The following is a 13,141-nucleotide window of genomic DNA, read 5'->3' as shown; positions in this document are numbered from 1 at the left end:
ACTCACTGAGCTATGGGTGCTAAGCCTTTTTTTTTTTTGGAGACAGAGTGTTACTATGTCACCCTTAGTAGAGAGCTGTGGCATCATAGCCCACAGCAACCTCAAATTCTTGGGCTTAAGTGATTCTCTTGCCTCAGCCTCCCAAGTTGCTGGGACTATAGGTGCCTGCTATAACGCCCAGCTACTTTTAGAGACAGAGTCTTGCTCTTACTAAAACTCCTGAGCTCAGGCAATCCACCTGCCTTGGCCTCCCAGATTACTAGGATTACAGGCATGAGCCATTGAACCTGGCCAAATGCTATAGTTTATTAAGGGAAATATTTTAGGGCAAAATGATTGAGAAGCAACATTTAACAACTTTTATGAGTGGAATTTTTCCTTTGTTAATTTGGTGATTTAGTGGGTTGGAAATGGGAGCTGAGATTCCAAATAGAGGGAGCCCTTTGACCAATGGTATATACATGGAAATTTGGAAAATTCGAATGGTACACAAGGCAACAGCAAATATCTGTAGCAGAAGGTAGAAGAGGAAAAGAAGGATGAGGGGGATGAAAAATTCAGAGAAAACATAAATTATGCTAAAGTTACATTCACTTAGATCAGTGGTTCTCAACCTTTCTAATGCCATGATCCTTTAATACAGTTCCTCGTGTTGTAGTGACCCCCCAACCATAAAATTATTTTCGTTGCTGCTTCATAACTGTAATTTTGCTACTGTTATGAATTGTAATGTAAATATCTGATATGCAGGATATATTTTCATTGTTACAAATTGAACCTCATTAAAGCATAGTGATTAATCACAAAATCAATATGTCATTATATATTGTAAAATATTTATTTCTAATTACAAATAAATGAAATTTTGTCTTGAAGAGTGGTGTAACATGGGCAACAGTCTTAATATAACAACAGTAAACTACATTGCTACCTTTTGTGACAGCATGTGTAAAAAGCCAATGTCAGTGCCAAAGTTGAGATTGCATCTTTCTCACCACATCAGAAATTCTCAGGGCAGTCTTTGCAAGAGCACAGCGAAGATCATCTTCCACAACAAGTCTACTTCTGTATGTAGACTTGATAACCAACAAGCTGGAAAACCCTATTTCATAAAAATATGTTGTTGGAAATAGAAGAAGAGGTGCAACACAATCTGAGAAAGAACAGGATATGACTGCAAACTCTTGATCCAGAATTTTGTAACTGGCATTGTAGAGAAATCTGTTCTTGCTGCATTGTTGTTAATAAGTTCTGTGAACGCCTCTTGTGCTGTCTCAGGAACATCTTCAACTTTGATTGTGAATGGGCTTCTGGCAAGAGCAAGTAGGGTGTCAGGTAGATTTGGAAAGTACAATGAAATTTCGTCTGCAAACATGTGCAAGTGTTCTTTCACAGAAATTATCATTGTAATCCGTTTGTCTGGTTCAATGTCATGTTCCTCAAAGAAAGCAGATTAACGTAGGCAACATGTAAATTTTATTTTCATCCAATTTTTTTTGCCAAAGCTGAAGTTTTATTTGGAATGATTGGATCTTTTCAGATAAATTGAGGCATGTTGCATTTGGTCCTTGCAGTGATAAATTTAACTCATTCAAGATGGCAAAGATGTCAACCCAGTAAGCTATTTTCTGCAGTTCATTTTTATCACTGAAAAGTGCTTCGAACTGTGGTCTTGATTTCTGATTTAAAAATGTTATGAGTTCATCATGAAGCTCAAAAACATGTTTTAAAACTTTTCCTCTCAACAACCATCTCACTTCAGTGTGAAATAGCAGAGTATTGTTCCACGCATCCAACTTGTTGCACAGTTGCGACAACAGTTGAGTGTTTAAAGTGCTCGCCTTTACAAAATTGACAGAATTTATGACGCTTTTCATTACTTCTTGTAACTCTTGTGGCAGCATCTTCATTGCTAATATTTGCCGATGAATCATGCAGTGAGTTCCGATGACTTTTGGTGACTCATTCAGTACCAAACATTGAAATCCAGATCTACATCCTAGCGTAGCTAGAGCACCATCTGTGCAAACACCACAAACTTTTTCCCAAGAAATCTTATACTCTTTCAGAAATGAATCAACTGTGTCAAATACATCACATGCAGTAGTTGTCATTTCAAAAAGTTTGCAAAAAGAAACTCATCTTTTAAGTTGCCATTATCAATATACCTCATGTAAACCAGTAACTGTGAACAGTTTGCAATGTAGATTCATCAAGCTGGATACTAAATATTGGAAGTGGAGCAGATTTAATTTCCTGGATTACCTGATCAAGAATATCAGCGGACATGTCATCTATTCTTCTGCGGACAGTGTCATTAGATAAGGAAATCACACTCAATTTTGTAACAAATTCATCTCTGATCATAACTCAAACAATGTCTTTGGCCACTGGCAACAGTAAATCCTCAGCAATGGTGTGAGGTTTCATAGCTCTGGCAATTCTGAGTGCCACCAAATATGAAGCTTCAATAGCTGCTATGTTTTGTTTGTGGTACTTGCCACCAGTGTCAAGTCTGGCTTTCTTGAATCCATCAGCTTTGCTTCTAAAATAGTTGGTATCCTTGCTGGCAAAGCTCGGATGCTTGCTATCAAAATGGTGTTTAAGTTTGTTCGGCTTCATAGATTGGGCTGATAAAACTGTACAACAAACAACACATTGCGGTTTCTCAATTCCTGCTGTAATTATTGAGGTAAAACCATACTGTAAAAAATCCTCACTATATTTTCTTTTCTTAACATTCTTCTCTATATGATCCATTGTCATGGGATGGTTTGCTAATGAAAATAATATATAACAACAGCTTTACTAACACAAAAGATGATACATGGTGTAGTTCAGTCAATATAGTTCATTAAAGTTTCCTATGATTCTCTGTTTTTAAAATATACCTGTTACTATCACAAGGGGACAGTATTCACATCAACCACAGCTGAATATAAAAAAACCAATCAGCATCCAGGTTGAGTTCTCATGGTACAGATTTTTTTCTTTTTTTGCAGTAGTTGATGATTTTATAGTGCATGATTTTACATTTACCCAGTAATTATAATTCATGAAGTGTTGTTTTACCTCTAATACTGCTGCTTTCAACACAGTAGCTGCTTTCTACACGTGTGACTGGTCCGCATAAGTATATTATGACACCAACCCTGTCACGTACACCTGTATTTGTATGGGGTGTATGTGATGAGGTTGGTGTGATGATGTCATCATGCCGGGTACTCACATGTTGGCGGACCTGCCTAGAGATGGATAGAGGAGTGGTATCTTGGTTCCTGAGACCATCAGAAATATGTGTTTTCTGATGTCTTAGGTGACCCCTGTGAAAGGGTCGTTTGACCCCCAAAGGGGTTGCGACCCACAGGTTGAGAACTGCTGACGTAGATATTGACTAAAGTACTATTTGCAGAGTTCCTATAATAAAAGAACTAGGATTAGTGCCCTGTGCCAGGTTATCTCTATGACTGTCGCCAACTACATATATGACCTTAGGCATATAACCCTGATAGGCTTGGGGAAAATACTGGCACACCTTACAATATTGTTATCTCCTTGAGTTCTCATGAGAAATACTATAAAATAGAGCTAAGAACCTGTGGCACAGAAAATTAACTATTTATCAGGTCCCCATCTTTCCCAAAATATTACAGCTTCTGGCCTACTTGAGCTGATACTATGTACCCATCTGCTCACCTTCAGCACAGTGTTCCTGATACCATCTCAAGAGTTAAGTTCTCAGCAGAGGCTTAAGGCCTCAATGGTCCTAGGCCAGCCTTTTCATAATTCCCTTCTGCTGGCTACAAAGAGAATCAAAGGCAAAAACATGTGCCACTATTCTACCATGTCTGAAGTCAGGGAGGTGAGTTCTGGAAGGCAATGCAATTGGTAGTTTTTGTACATTTAGGGAAAAAATTAGTACTGGGCAAGAAGAGCAAATAAGAATGTGCATTTGGAACCATAAAATAGTCCCTACACCAACTGAGAAATTCTACTTCTGGGTGTCTAGCTTTAGAATCTAGGGATTCTAGATTCCAATATAAATTATACTAAAATTACACTCACTTAGATATTCACTAAAGTACCGTTTGTAATAAAGTTAGAAATAAGGTAGGCATAGTAGTTTACACCTGTAATCCTAGCATTCTAGGACGCCAAGGTGGGTTGATTGCCTGAAGTCACAGGTTTGAGACCAGCCTGAGCAAGAGTGAGACCCACATCTCTAAAAATAGCCAGGCGTTGTGGCGGGCGCCTGTAGTCCCAGCTACTAGAGAGGCTAAGGCAAGAGAATTGCTTAAGACAAGAGTTTGAGGTTGCTGGGAGCTATGATGTCATGGTACTCTACCAAGGGGGACAAAGTGAGACTCTGTCTGAAAAAAAAGTTAGAAACACCCAATAAAAGGATTGTGATTCAATTGTTATATTCACTTGATGGAGAATGATGCAATCATTAAGCATAGAGTATGAAGACCATGTTAACATTCCTAAGACATTAAATGTAATGATATAAATGTACTACGACTTTTGTTATTTAAAAATATGCATAGAAAAAATCCCAGCATTATCCAATGCCAGTAATAGGAAAATGAAGGTATAGGGAATTATGAGTAGTTTTTTCTTTTTTTTTTTTTTTTTGAGACAGCGTCACTATGTAACCCTTGATAGAGTGCTGTGTCATCACAGCTCACAGCAACCTTCAGCTCTTGGGCTTAGCCGATTCTCTTGCCTCAGCCTCCCGAGTAGCTGGGACTACAGGCGCCTGCCACAATGCCTGGCTATTTTTTTGTTGCAGTTTGGCCAGGGCCGGGTTTGAACCCGCCACCCTTGGTATATGGGGTCGGTGCCCTACTCACTGAGCCACAGGTGCCGCCTGAGTAGTTTTTTCTTAATTTTCCAAATATCCAGTAATGTGCTTTCCCTTGATTAAAAGAATTAAGTTTCTGAAAGAATTGGGATGCCATACTTGTTACCAATGTGTAGAAATGGAAAGGTATTAAGATGGACTGAGGCTCTGAGTTCTTCCAAAAAATAGTGTCTAAAGTTAAATCCACCAGGGATAAGGAAGCCAACCCCATAGCTGCCTTGCATTTGCATTGAAGGGTGGGCAAAAGCAGTGCTGGGACATTAAGGATCAAGTTCTCAACTCACCTTGTATTTGGCTGTGAAGGTATGCATGCTCTCAGTGATCTCCATTACCACTGCTGGGCTCGAGGCTCACCACTGCTGGGCTCAAGGCTCACCACTGCTGAAGCTCCAGTAGAGCAGGAGGCCACGAAGACAGGCAGAGGGCTAGTATGTGAATTGTGGAGTGGGAGCCACCTACTCAGGGGAAGGGGAAAGTTTGCACTTACCTCAGGAGCAGTGAAATCATTTTATTGTGAAGTGTCTAATGTGAGCCTTAAGTTTCTTGCTTTGTAAATGCAGATGACATGGGTTCCCACTTACCTCAGAGGGATGCTTAGAATTCAGAAATAAATATATGGGTTTTTTTTTCTTTTTTTGAGACAGTCTCAGCTTGTCGCCCTTGGTAGAGTGCTATGGGATCTTAGCTCACAGCAACCTCAAACTCTTGGGTTCAAGTGATCCTCTTGCCTCAGCCTCCCAATAGCTGGGACTACAGGTACCTGCCACCACACCCAGCTATATTTTTAGAGACGGGGGTGTGGTGTCTCGCTCTGGCTCAGTCTGGTCTGGAACCTGTGAGCGCAGACAGTTCACCCATTTCAGCCTCCCAAGTCCTGGGATTACAGGTGTGAGCCACTGCACTTGGTGAGAAATGTATGGATTTTAGGAACAAAATATTAGATAATGTCCGTAAATATTTATGTTTCTGTACCTAGTATCCTCTTCTGGAACATCCCCAAAGCAATCTTGCATGAATACTTCTCGTGTCTCACACAAGAAGCAGCCTCTGGCTTGCTGGCCTGGAAGCACTGGACCTGTGAGGTGTGTGGACCCGTGGCGGTGAGAGGCTTTGGCCAACATGGCTCCCAACGCACCAGTGGCCGAGCCCGAGTATCCTAAAGGCATCCGGGCCGTGCTGTTGGGGCCTCCCGGGACTGGCAAAGGTACCCAGGCACCCAAATTGGCTGAAAAATTCTGTGTCTGCCATTTGGCCACTGGGGTTATGCTGAGGGCCATGGTGGCTTCTGGCTCGGAGCTGGGAAAAAAGCTAAAGGCAACTATGGATGCTGGTAAGCGATGAAATTGTAGTAGAGCTCATTGAGAAGAATCTGGAGACTCCTTCATGCAGAAATGGTTTTCTTCTAGATGGCTTCCCTCGGACTGTAAGGCAGGCAGAAATGCTCGATGACCTCATGGAGAAGAGGAAAGAGAAACTTGATTCTGTGATTGAATTCGGCATCACAGACTCTCTTCTGATCTGGAGAATCACAGGAAGGCTGATTTACCCCAAGAGCGGCCGTTCTTACCACGAGGAGTTCAACCCCCCCAAGGGAGCCCATGAAAGATGATATCACTGGGGAACCCTTGATCCATTGATCAGATGATAATGAGAAGGCCTTGAAAATCCGCCTGGAGGCCTAACACACGCAGACCACCCCACTAGTGGAGTACTACAGAAAACGGGGGATTCATTCTGCCATCCATGCATCCCAGACCCCTGACGTCGTGTTTGCGAGCATCCTAGCTGCCTTCTCCAAAGCCACATCCTAGTAACAGAAGGCCAGGCGAGACTGCACCACTGCTCATCACCCCGCGGCATGATCCCTGCTCTTAGGTGCTGGGCAGAGGGGATGGGTGGTCATGGTGAGGATGGAGAGGGAGGGCTGGTGAGGGGCTCAAGAGGAGTATTAAGAAGAGCAGCAGTGTGGTTGTAGTGAGGCAGATTATTTTTACACATAGGTGGTGACTTTAAAGTTTTAGTAAAGGGGAAAATTAATTTTTTTAAAAAATTGTGCTCGGAGAATATGGGTAGAAATAGGGAGGTACAGTATTATTTCTAAGGAATTGGGTTTTGATTTACTCTGGACTGGTAACAATATTTTTTTAAAGACAGTGCCCCGAGACCTCAGCTTTTATCACCAAACCTCACGTGTTGCCAGACCAAGAGTACAGGAAATCAAACTCTTGTTCTTTCTGTCCATAGCTTAGAACAGGAAGGGTTTGACTACTGACCCTGGTTTCTCCATACCGTAAGATCAAAAAATCATCTCCACATTTGAAAGAGATGAAATGTATTCATGGGGAGCAGGGTGGCTCAACAAATCAAGTTTACTGAAGTCTGGGGCAGGGGAGGCTGGAGTGCCTACCTTCCTCTGACTTACCATTGATTTACCAATCCACCTGCTCTCATGGGTGAGCACTCTGCAGGGACCCAGTATATCCCACAATCCTGCACTCTTGCCTTCTTTCATCCACGATGTGTGAAGGGACTTTTTAAACTAAACAAGCATGTGTCCTAAGCTTTATCATCCAAGGATTGTCCTTTCCATCTCAAATCCTATGACTGGATCACTTGACAATACTGTGATATATTATTCGCAATGAGGTGCCTTTCTTAACTGACCAAATGCTGCCTTGTTTCACCCTAAATCAGTAAAATATGCTAAAAGTTTGTAAAAAAAAAAAAAAAAAAGCAGCCTCTGCAGATGGCACATTTAAAGCTGACATCCCAAGAGGCCCCCCCCCCCAATTCAGTGAAAGGTTTAGGGATGACCTATCACAACCACCGCAAGTATTCACATTAAAGGCCCTTTTCAATAAGCTGTGAAATGGATGCAATGATAAGAATTAAGAGTGTGTGCTTGGGTGGGTTTGTTTTAAAATAAATTACAAAACTGAAGTCCTAGATTACTCGAATGGGAAAGAGTCTGCCAAATTATGTTTTTTCCTTTATTTTCCCCAAATTATGGTTCTAGGTCACAAAATTATTTTTTAAAATAAAAAATGTAGTGCCTCTTGTGTGTACTGAACTTTGCCAGAAGTTTTGAGGATTATGAAGTAGTGGGAAGCTTCACCATCCAAGGAAAAAGGCAACTCTAAAAGTGACTAAAATGAATTGTTAGGAAAATAATGGAAGTGGGCAAGATTTGGTTCAATAGCAGATGTCAGAAGAGTGCAGATGACAAGGACAGAAACCTGTCACATGTCAGTCTCGCTCCTACCATCAGAAGTCATCTTTTGAAGAGTTCCCTACTTCCTCAGTCCTGCTGACTGAAATACTATCAGAATATGTATCAAAACTCAAGTCAGGCTCGGCGCCTATGGCTCAAACGGCTAAGGCGCCAGCCACATACACCTGAGCTGGCGGGTTCGAATCCAGCCTGGGCCTGCCAAACAATGATGGCTGCAACCAAAAAACAGCTGGGCACTGTGGCGGGCGTCTGTGGTCCCAGCTACTTGGGAGGCAGAGGCAGGAGAATCACTTGAGCCCAGGAGTTGGAGGTTGCTGAGCTGTGATGCCACGGTACTCTGCCCAGGGGGACAGCTTGAGGCTCTGTCTGGGGATGGGGGACTCAAGTCAGATGGAAACTACTGGTGTGAGATGCCTGAGGAAAGATGACCCACAACTGACTGAAATAAAATGCTAAAGAATGGAGTTCTGGACAACGAAACAAACAGGGCACACAGAAGCAAATCAAAATGATGAGACTTTATTTTGATGGATTCTTTGGTGTCGGATAAGGTGTGTACTTTGTCTAAATCTTTCCCCACATTCAAGGCATTTATAAGGTTTTTCTCCAGTGTGAGTTCTCTGGTGTTTAATGAGGGTTGCACTCTGACTGAAGCTTTTCCCACAGACAGAACATCCATAAGGCTTCTCCCCAGTGTGGATTCGCTGATGTTTAAAGAGGTCAGAGCGCTGCTTGAAGCTCTTTTCACATTCTTCACACTTATAGGGTCTCTCCCCTTTATGTAGTCTCTGATGTCTAAAAAGGTTGGAAGTATGGCAGGTTTCCCCACATTCCTCACATTTGTAATACTTCTCTCCATTGTGAGTTCTTTGATGCCGATTTAGATGTGAACTCTGTCTAAAATGTTCGCCACATTTTAAACAGGTATAAGGTTTCTCACCTGTGTGTGTCCTCTGGTGTTTAATCAGGGCAGCACTCTGACTGAACCTTTTTCCACATTCTTGGCATTCATAGGGTTTCTCACCTGTGTGGATTCTCTGGTGTTTAAAGAGGTCAGAACGTTGTTTGAAACTCTTCTCACAGCTGTCACATTTATAAGGTCTTTCTTCTCGGAAGCACCTTGGGGTCTCAGACAGCCTAGAATGATGGACATTTTCTCTACTATCCATAGACTTGTGAGGTTTCACCACATGATGTGTCACCATATCTAAACTCTGTTTGCACTTGTTCCTTAGCACATCACCATCAATAGGCCGCTCTGCTTTCTGGATGTGCTGACAAAAAACAAAGTTGGAATATCTGGCACTGTTCCCAAATTCATTATTTTTAGAGTCTCTCCCTTCTGTGGAATCATTTTTGTTGAGATCTGAGATGCTGGTGAGTCCTTGCCCTTCAGGAGAATTTTCAAGTTTCATTGTTGAGGGATTTCTTGACCTCTTTGCTACCCTGTCCTCACAGGTGTCACCATGTTCAGAAAACAGGGAGGGCTTCCCCTGGCACACTTCTTGTAACCACTCCTGTGGCTCAGTTTCTTCTGATATCTCTTGCTTTAGAATCAACTGTTTGTTCTCAAATGTGCTCTCCAAACCTGAAACATTAAAATATAAATTGTTAGGCCCGGTGCGGTGGCTCACGCCTGTAATCCTAGTACTCTAGGAGGCTGAGGTGGGTGGACTTCCTGAGCTCACAGGTTCAAGATCAGCCTGAGCAGAACAAGACCTCGCCTCTAAAAATAGTCAGGTGTTGTGTCTATAGTCCCAGCAACTTGGGAGGCTGAGGCAAAAGAATCACTTTGAGCCCAAGAGTTTGAGGGTGCTGTGAGCTATAATGCCACAGCATTCTACTGAGGGTGACAAAGTGAGACTCTGTCTCAAATAAACAAAAAAATACAAACGGTTGCATTTCATCTCTGTGCAAGAGTGGTATTAAGTAGTGGTAGCTGAAGAAACACCACCCCAAACCCATTAAATATCCTCCATTAAGCCCTCCTGAAATCTTATTTAACCTGGAGATGTGCTCACACTGACCAGAGCATACCCTATTTTTCTCCTTTGATACCTGTGCCTATTTCCAGCAACCCATCTCTTCTCCTCCTCCCTTACTCCACTGTTGAGTCACTGTTTCATGAGAGGTCAATTTGGAAAAGGTGTCAAGAAAAGATAGTATATCCTTTATCCCATGAATGAACGATGGTTCAACAAGAACAATCCTATTCATAGAATGAGTTGTACTAATAGGCATAGCTTGTGCCTCTAATTTCTGAAGGTTAGGTCTGGGGACAGATCAATTCAGCACTGGTTGAAAGTCTATAAAAATCAAACCACCAGATTCCATCTCCAAACCACCAGACCAGAAGTTTTGCAGTTTATTCTTGAGGAAGGCTGAACTAGATAAATCCAGTATTGGGCTATCAGGCGTGGCTAACAATGGGATGGGTACCACTGTCAAAGTGAAAGCTGACACAGAATTGACAGACCTCAATGCACTTTTCTCTGCTCAGTCCAAACTATTGGCTCCAAAGCTTCCAATCACCAGGTAGAAAGACAAGGTTTTATTCAGTTATATTCCCAGCACACAGAACAGTATCTGGCTCAGTGTGGATACTCCATAAATTTTTGTTGAATGAATCTTTGTATGGTAAAACTTAGCCAAGGCTTGGCGCCTGTGGCTCAAGTGGCTAAGGCACCAGCCACATACACCCAAGGTGGTGGGTTCGAATCCAGCCTGGGCCCACCAAACAACTATGGCTGCAACCAAAAAATAGCCAGGCGTTGTGGCAGGCACCTGTGGTCCCAGCTACTTGGGAGGCTGAGGCAGGAGACTCGCTTGAGCTCAGGAGTTGGAGGTTGCTGTGATGCCTCGGCACTCTACCCAGGAGGACAGCTTGAGGCTCTGTCTCAAAAAAACAAACAAAAAAAAACTTACAAGCCAAGGCCCAAACACCTACAGATGCTGACATATGGAAATTCTCAAATCACTTGATGACCAACCTCATAGTGAAGATCACTAGTCTGCCCTATTACAAAGAGTTTTTGGATGGAATTCTTATTTTGACTATTAAACACAAACGGAAAGTGAAAGATTACCAACTTTTCAGGAAAAACTCTTATATAAATGCTGGTGAGACCCAGACTACATGAAACAAAAGAAAATTTAATATTCTTACATAAATAAGATACTACATCCAGGAAACAAGGTGGCTATAAGAAAAGAAAAAGAGGCTCGGTGCCTGTAGTTCAGTGGTTAGGGTGCTGGTCATATGTACCGGGGCTGGTAGGTTTGAACCTAGCCCAGGCCTGTTAAACAGCAATGACAACAACAACAACAAATACCCAAGCATTGGGGCCACCTGTAGTCTCAGCTACTTGGGAGACTGAGGCAAGAGAATCACTTAAGCACAAGAGACTGAGGTTGCTGTGAGCTGTAATGCCACAGCACTTTACTGAGGGTGACAAAGTGAGACTCTGTCTCAAAAAGAAAAAAAAAGGGGGAAATAAATAAGAACAAAAAGAACAAAAGAAAAAGAAGTGGAAAATTAGGACAGTGGTAGTGGTGCTTCAAGTACCAGTCTATGAGTTCCAACCACCAAGAGAAATTCCAGAAAAGGAACAGAAAAGTTTATTTATACTCACAAGTCCTAGAGATGGGAGGCTCACATGTCACACCACCCAAGGCCACATGGCAAAGACCCCAGGGTGACTAGGAGGTAGAAAGGCAGGAATAAAGCCAGAGGCTTTATTGAGGTTTCCATGAGAAAGACAAGGCAGAGAGAACAGCTTAGGACTACCAAATTTGAATGATTTCAGCAGGCTTTAAGACATAGGGGTGATCCATTAATTGTCTGGTGCCTGGTCCTGGGGTAATTAAAGCAGAGGAGTATGGCCTCCTAGGGTGTATGGGCCAGGTAGAGGGGGTGGGGTTCTGGGTTGGTGAGTTTGCATAGCAAAGACTTGCATCAGTTTAACCCTTTGCCTTCTCTAAGAGTTTGCTACTGTGGGAGGGGCGGGCTTCTCTCCAGCTGGAAAAGTTTTTAAGATGTCAAAACATAATATATCTAATATTAAAAATAAAAAAATACACATAACCAAGGATAAAATACTACAGTGGCATTTTTCAGTAGCTACCTTAGTAAAACTAGCTAGAAAATACACTATCTCCAAAATAATTTCTAGCCTAGAATGTTCTATCCAGCCATAACTTGATCCAAATATGAGAAATAAAGACATTTTCAGATAGGCAAAGTTTCAAAAGATTTAGCTCCCCAGTACACGTCCATCAAACCAAGGACGTACGTAAGCCAAGGAAGAAAATACTATGAGATCCAGCAAAGAGAAAAGGAATTCTTATCAAGATGGTAAAGATGTCCTAAGGTAGCAGCTATCTAACGGGCTGGGGAAGAAGCAGCCCATAGGGCAGAGGATGCTTTGGGAGACATCTCTCCAAGGGGAAGAACAAAACTGATAGCATATCTGATATTACTGAACATATTGAAAGGATTTTACTTTTTTTTTTTTTTTTTTTTAAAGCCATTCTTATTCTGTTGCTCTGGGGTTGAGTGCTATGACATCAACATATCTCATAGCAACCTCTAACTTTTAGGCTGAAGCGATCCTCTTGCCTCAGCTTCCTCGGTAGCTAGGACTACAAGTGCCCACTACAAGGACCAGCTAGTTTTTCTATTTTTAGTAGAGATGGGGTCTTGTTCTTGCTCAGGCTGCTCTCTAACTTCTGAGCTCAAGCGGGTCTTCCACCTTGGCTTCCCAGAGTGCTAGGATTACAGGTGTGAACTATTGCACCTGGCCCAGGAAGTGATACTTTCTTAAGACTCAAAAAATACAAACCACACAATAAAAATTTGAAAGATTTGACTATATTAAAATTTAAAAATCCTATATAACAAAAGATGCCATGGCGAAAAGATAAGCTACTTAAAATAGCCAGTAAAACAACAAAGGATTAGTATCAAAAATATAAAGAGGCTCAGCGCCTGTGGCTCAACAGGCTAAGGTGCCAGCCACTTACACCTGAGCTGGTGGGTTTGAATC

At 42.1% G+C, this 13,141-nt stretch overlaps 1 protein-coding gene and 1 pseudogene across 2 annotated transcripts in view; one reads left to right on the top strand and one right to left on the bottom strand.

Moving 5' to 3' along the window:
• The first annotated feature begins 5,965 nt into the window (after positions 1-5,965).
• Positions 5,966-6,905, top strand: LOC100952342 (annotated as a pseudogene). Its single transcript, XR_154498.3, has one exon. The product of XR_154498.3 is annotated as an adenylate kinase 2, mitochondrial pseudogene (transcript).
• A 1,690-nt stretch (positions 6,906-8,595) lies between these two features.
• ZNF394 (zinc finger protein 394) overlaps positions 8,596-13,141 on the bottom strand; it is a 17,641-nt gene continuing 13,095 nt past the window's right edge. The window contains exon 4 of the mRNA XM_003798922.3: positions 8,596-9,684. Coding sequence (XP_003798970.1) covers positions 8,600-9,684 — 1,085 coding nt within the window. The 3' untranslated portion in view covers positions 8,596-8,599. The remainder of the gene's footprint in view (positions 9,685-13,141) is intronic.

Source organism: Otolemur garnettii, unplaced genomic scaffold (genome assembly GCF_000181295.1).
Source record: "Otolemur garnettii isolate 467f Iridium unplaced genomic scaffold, OtoGar3 scaffold00142, whole genome shotgun sequence".
NCBI lineage: Eukaryota > Metazoa > Chordata > Mammalia > Primates > Galagidae > Otolemur > Otolemur garnettii.
Note: the sequence above shows the minus strand (reverse complement) of the source record. Positions and strands in the feature narration are given on the sequence as shown.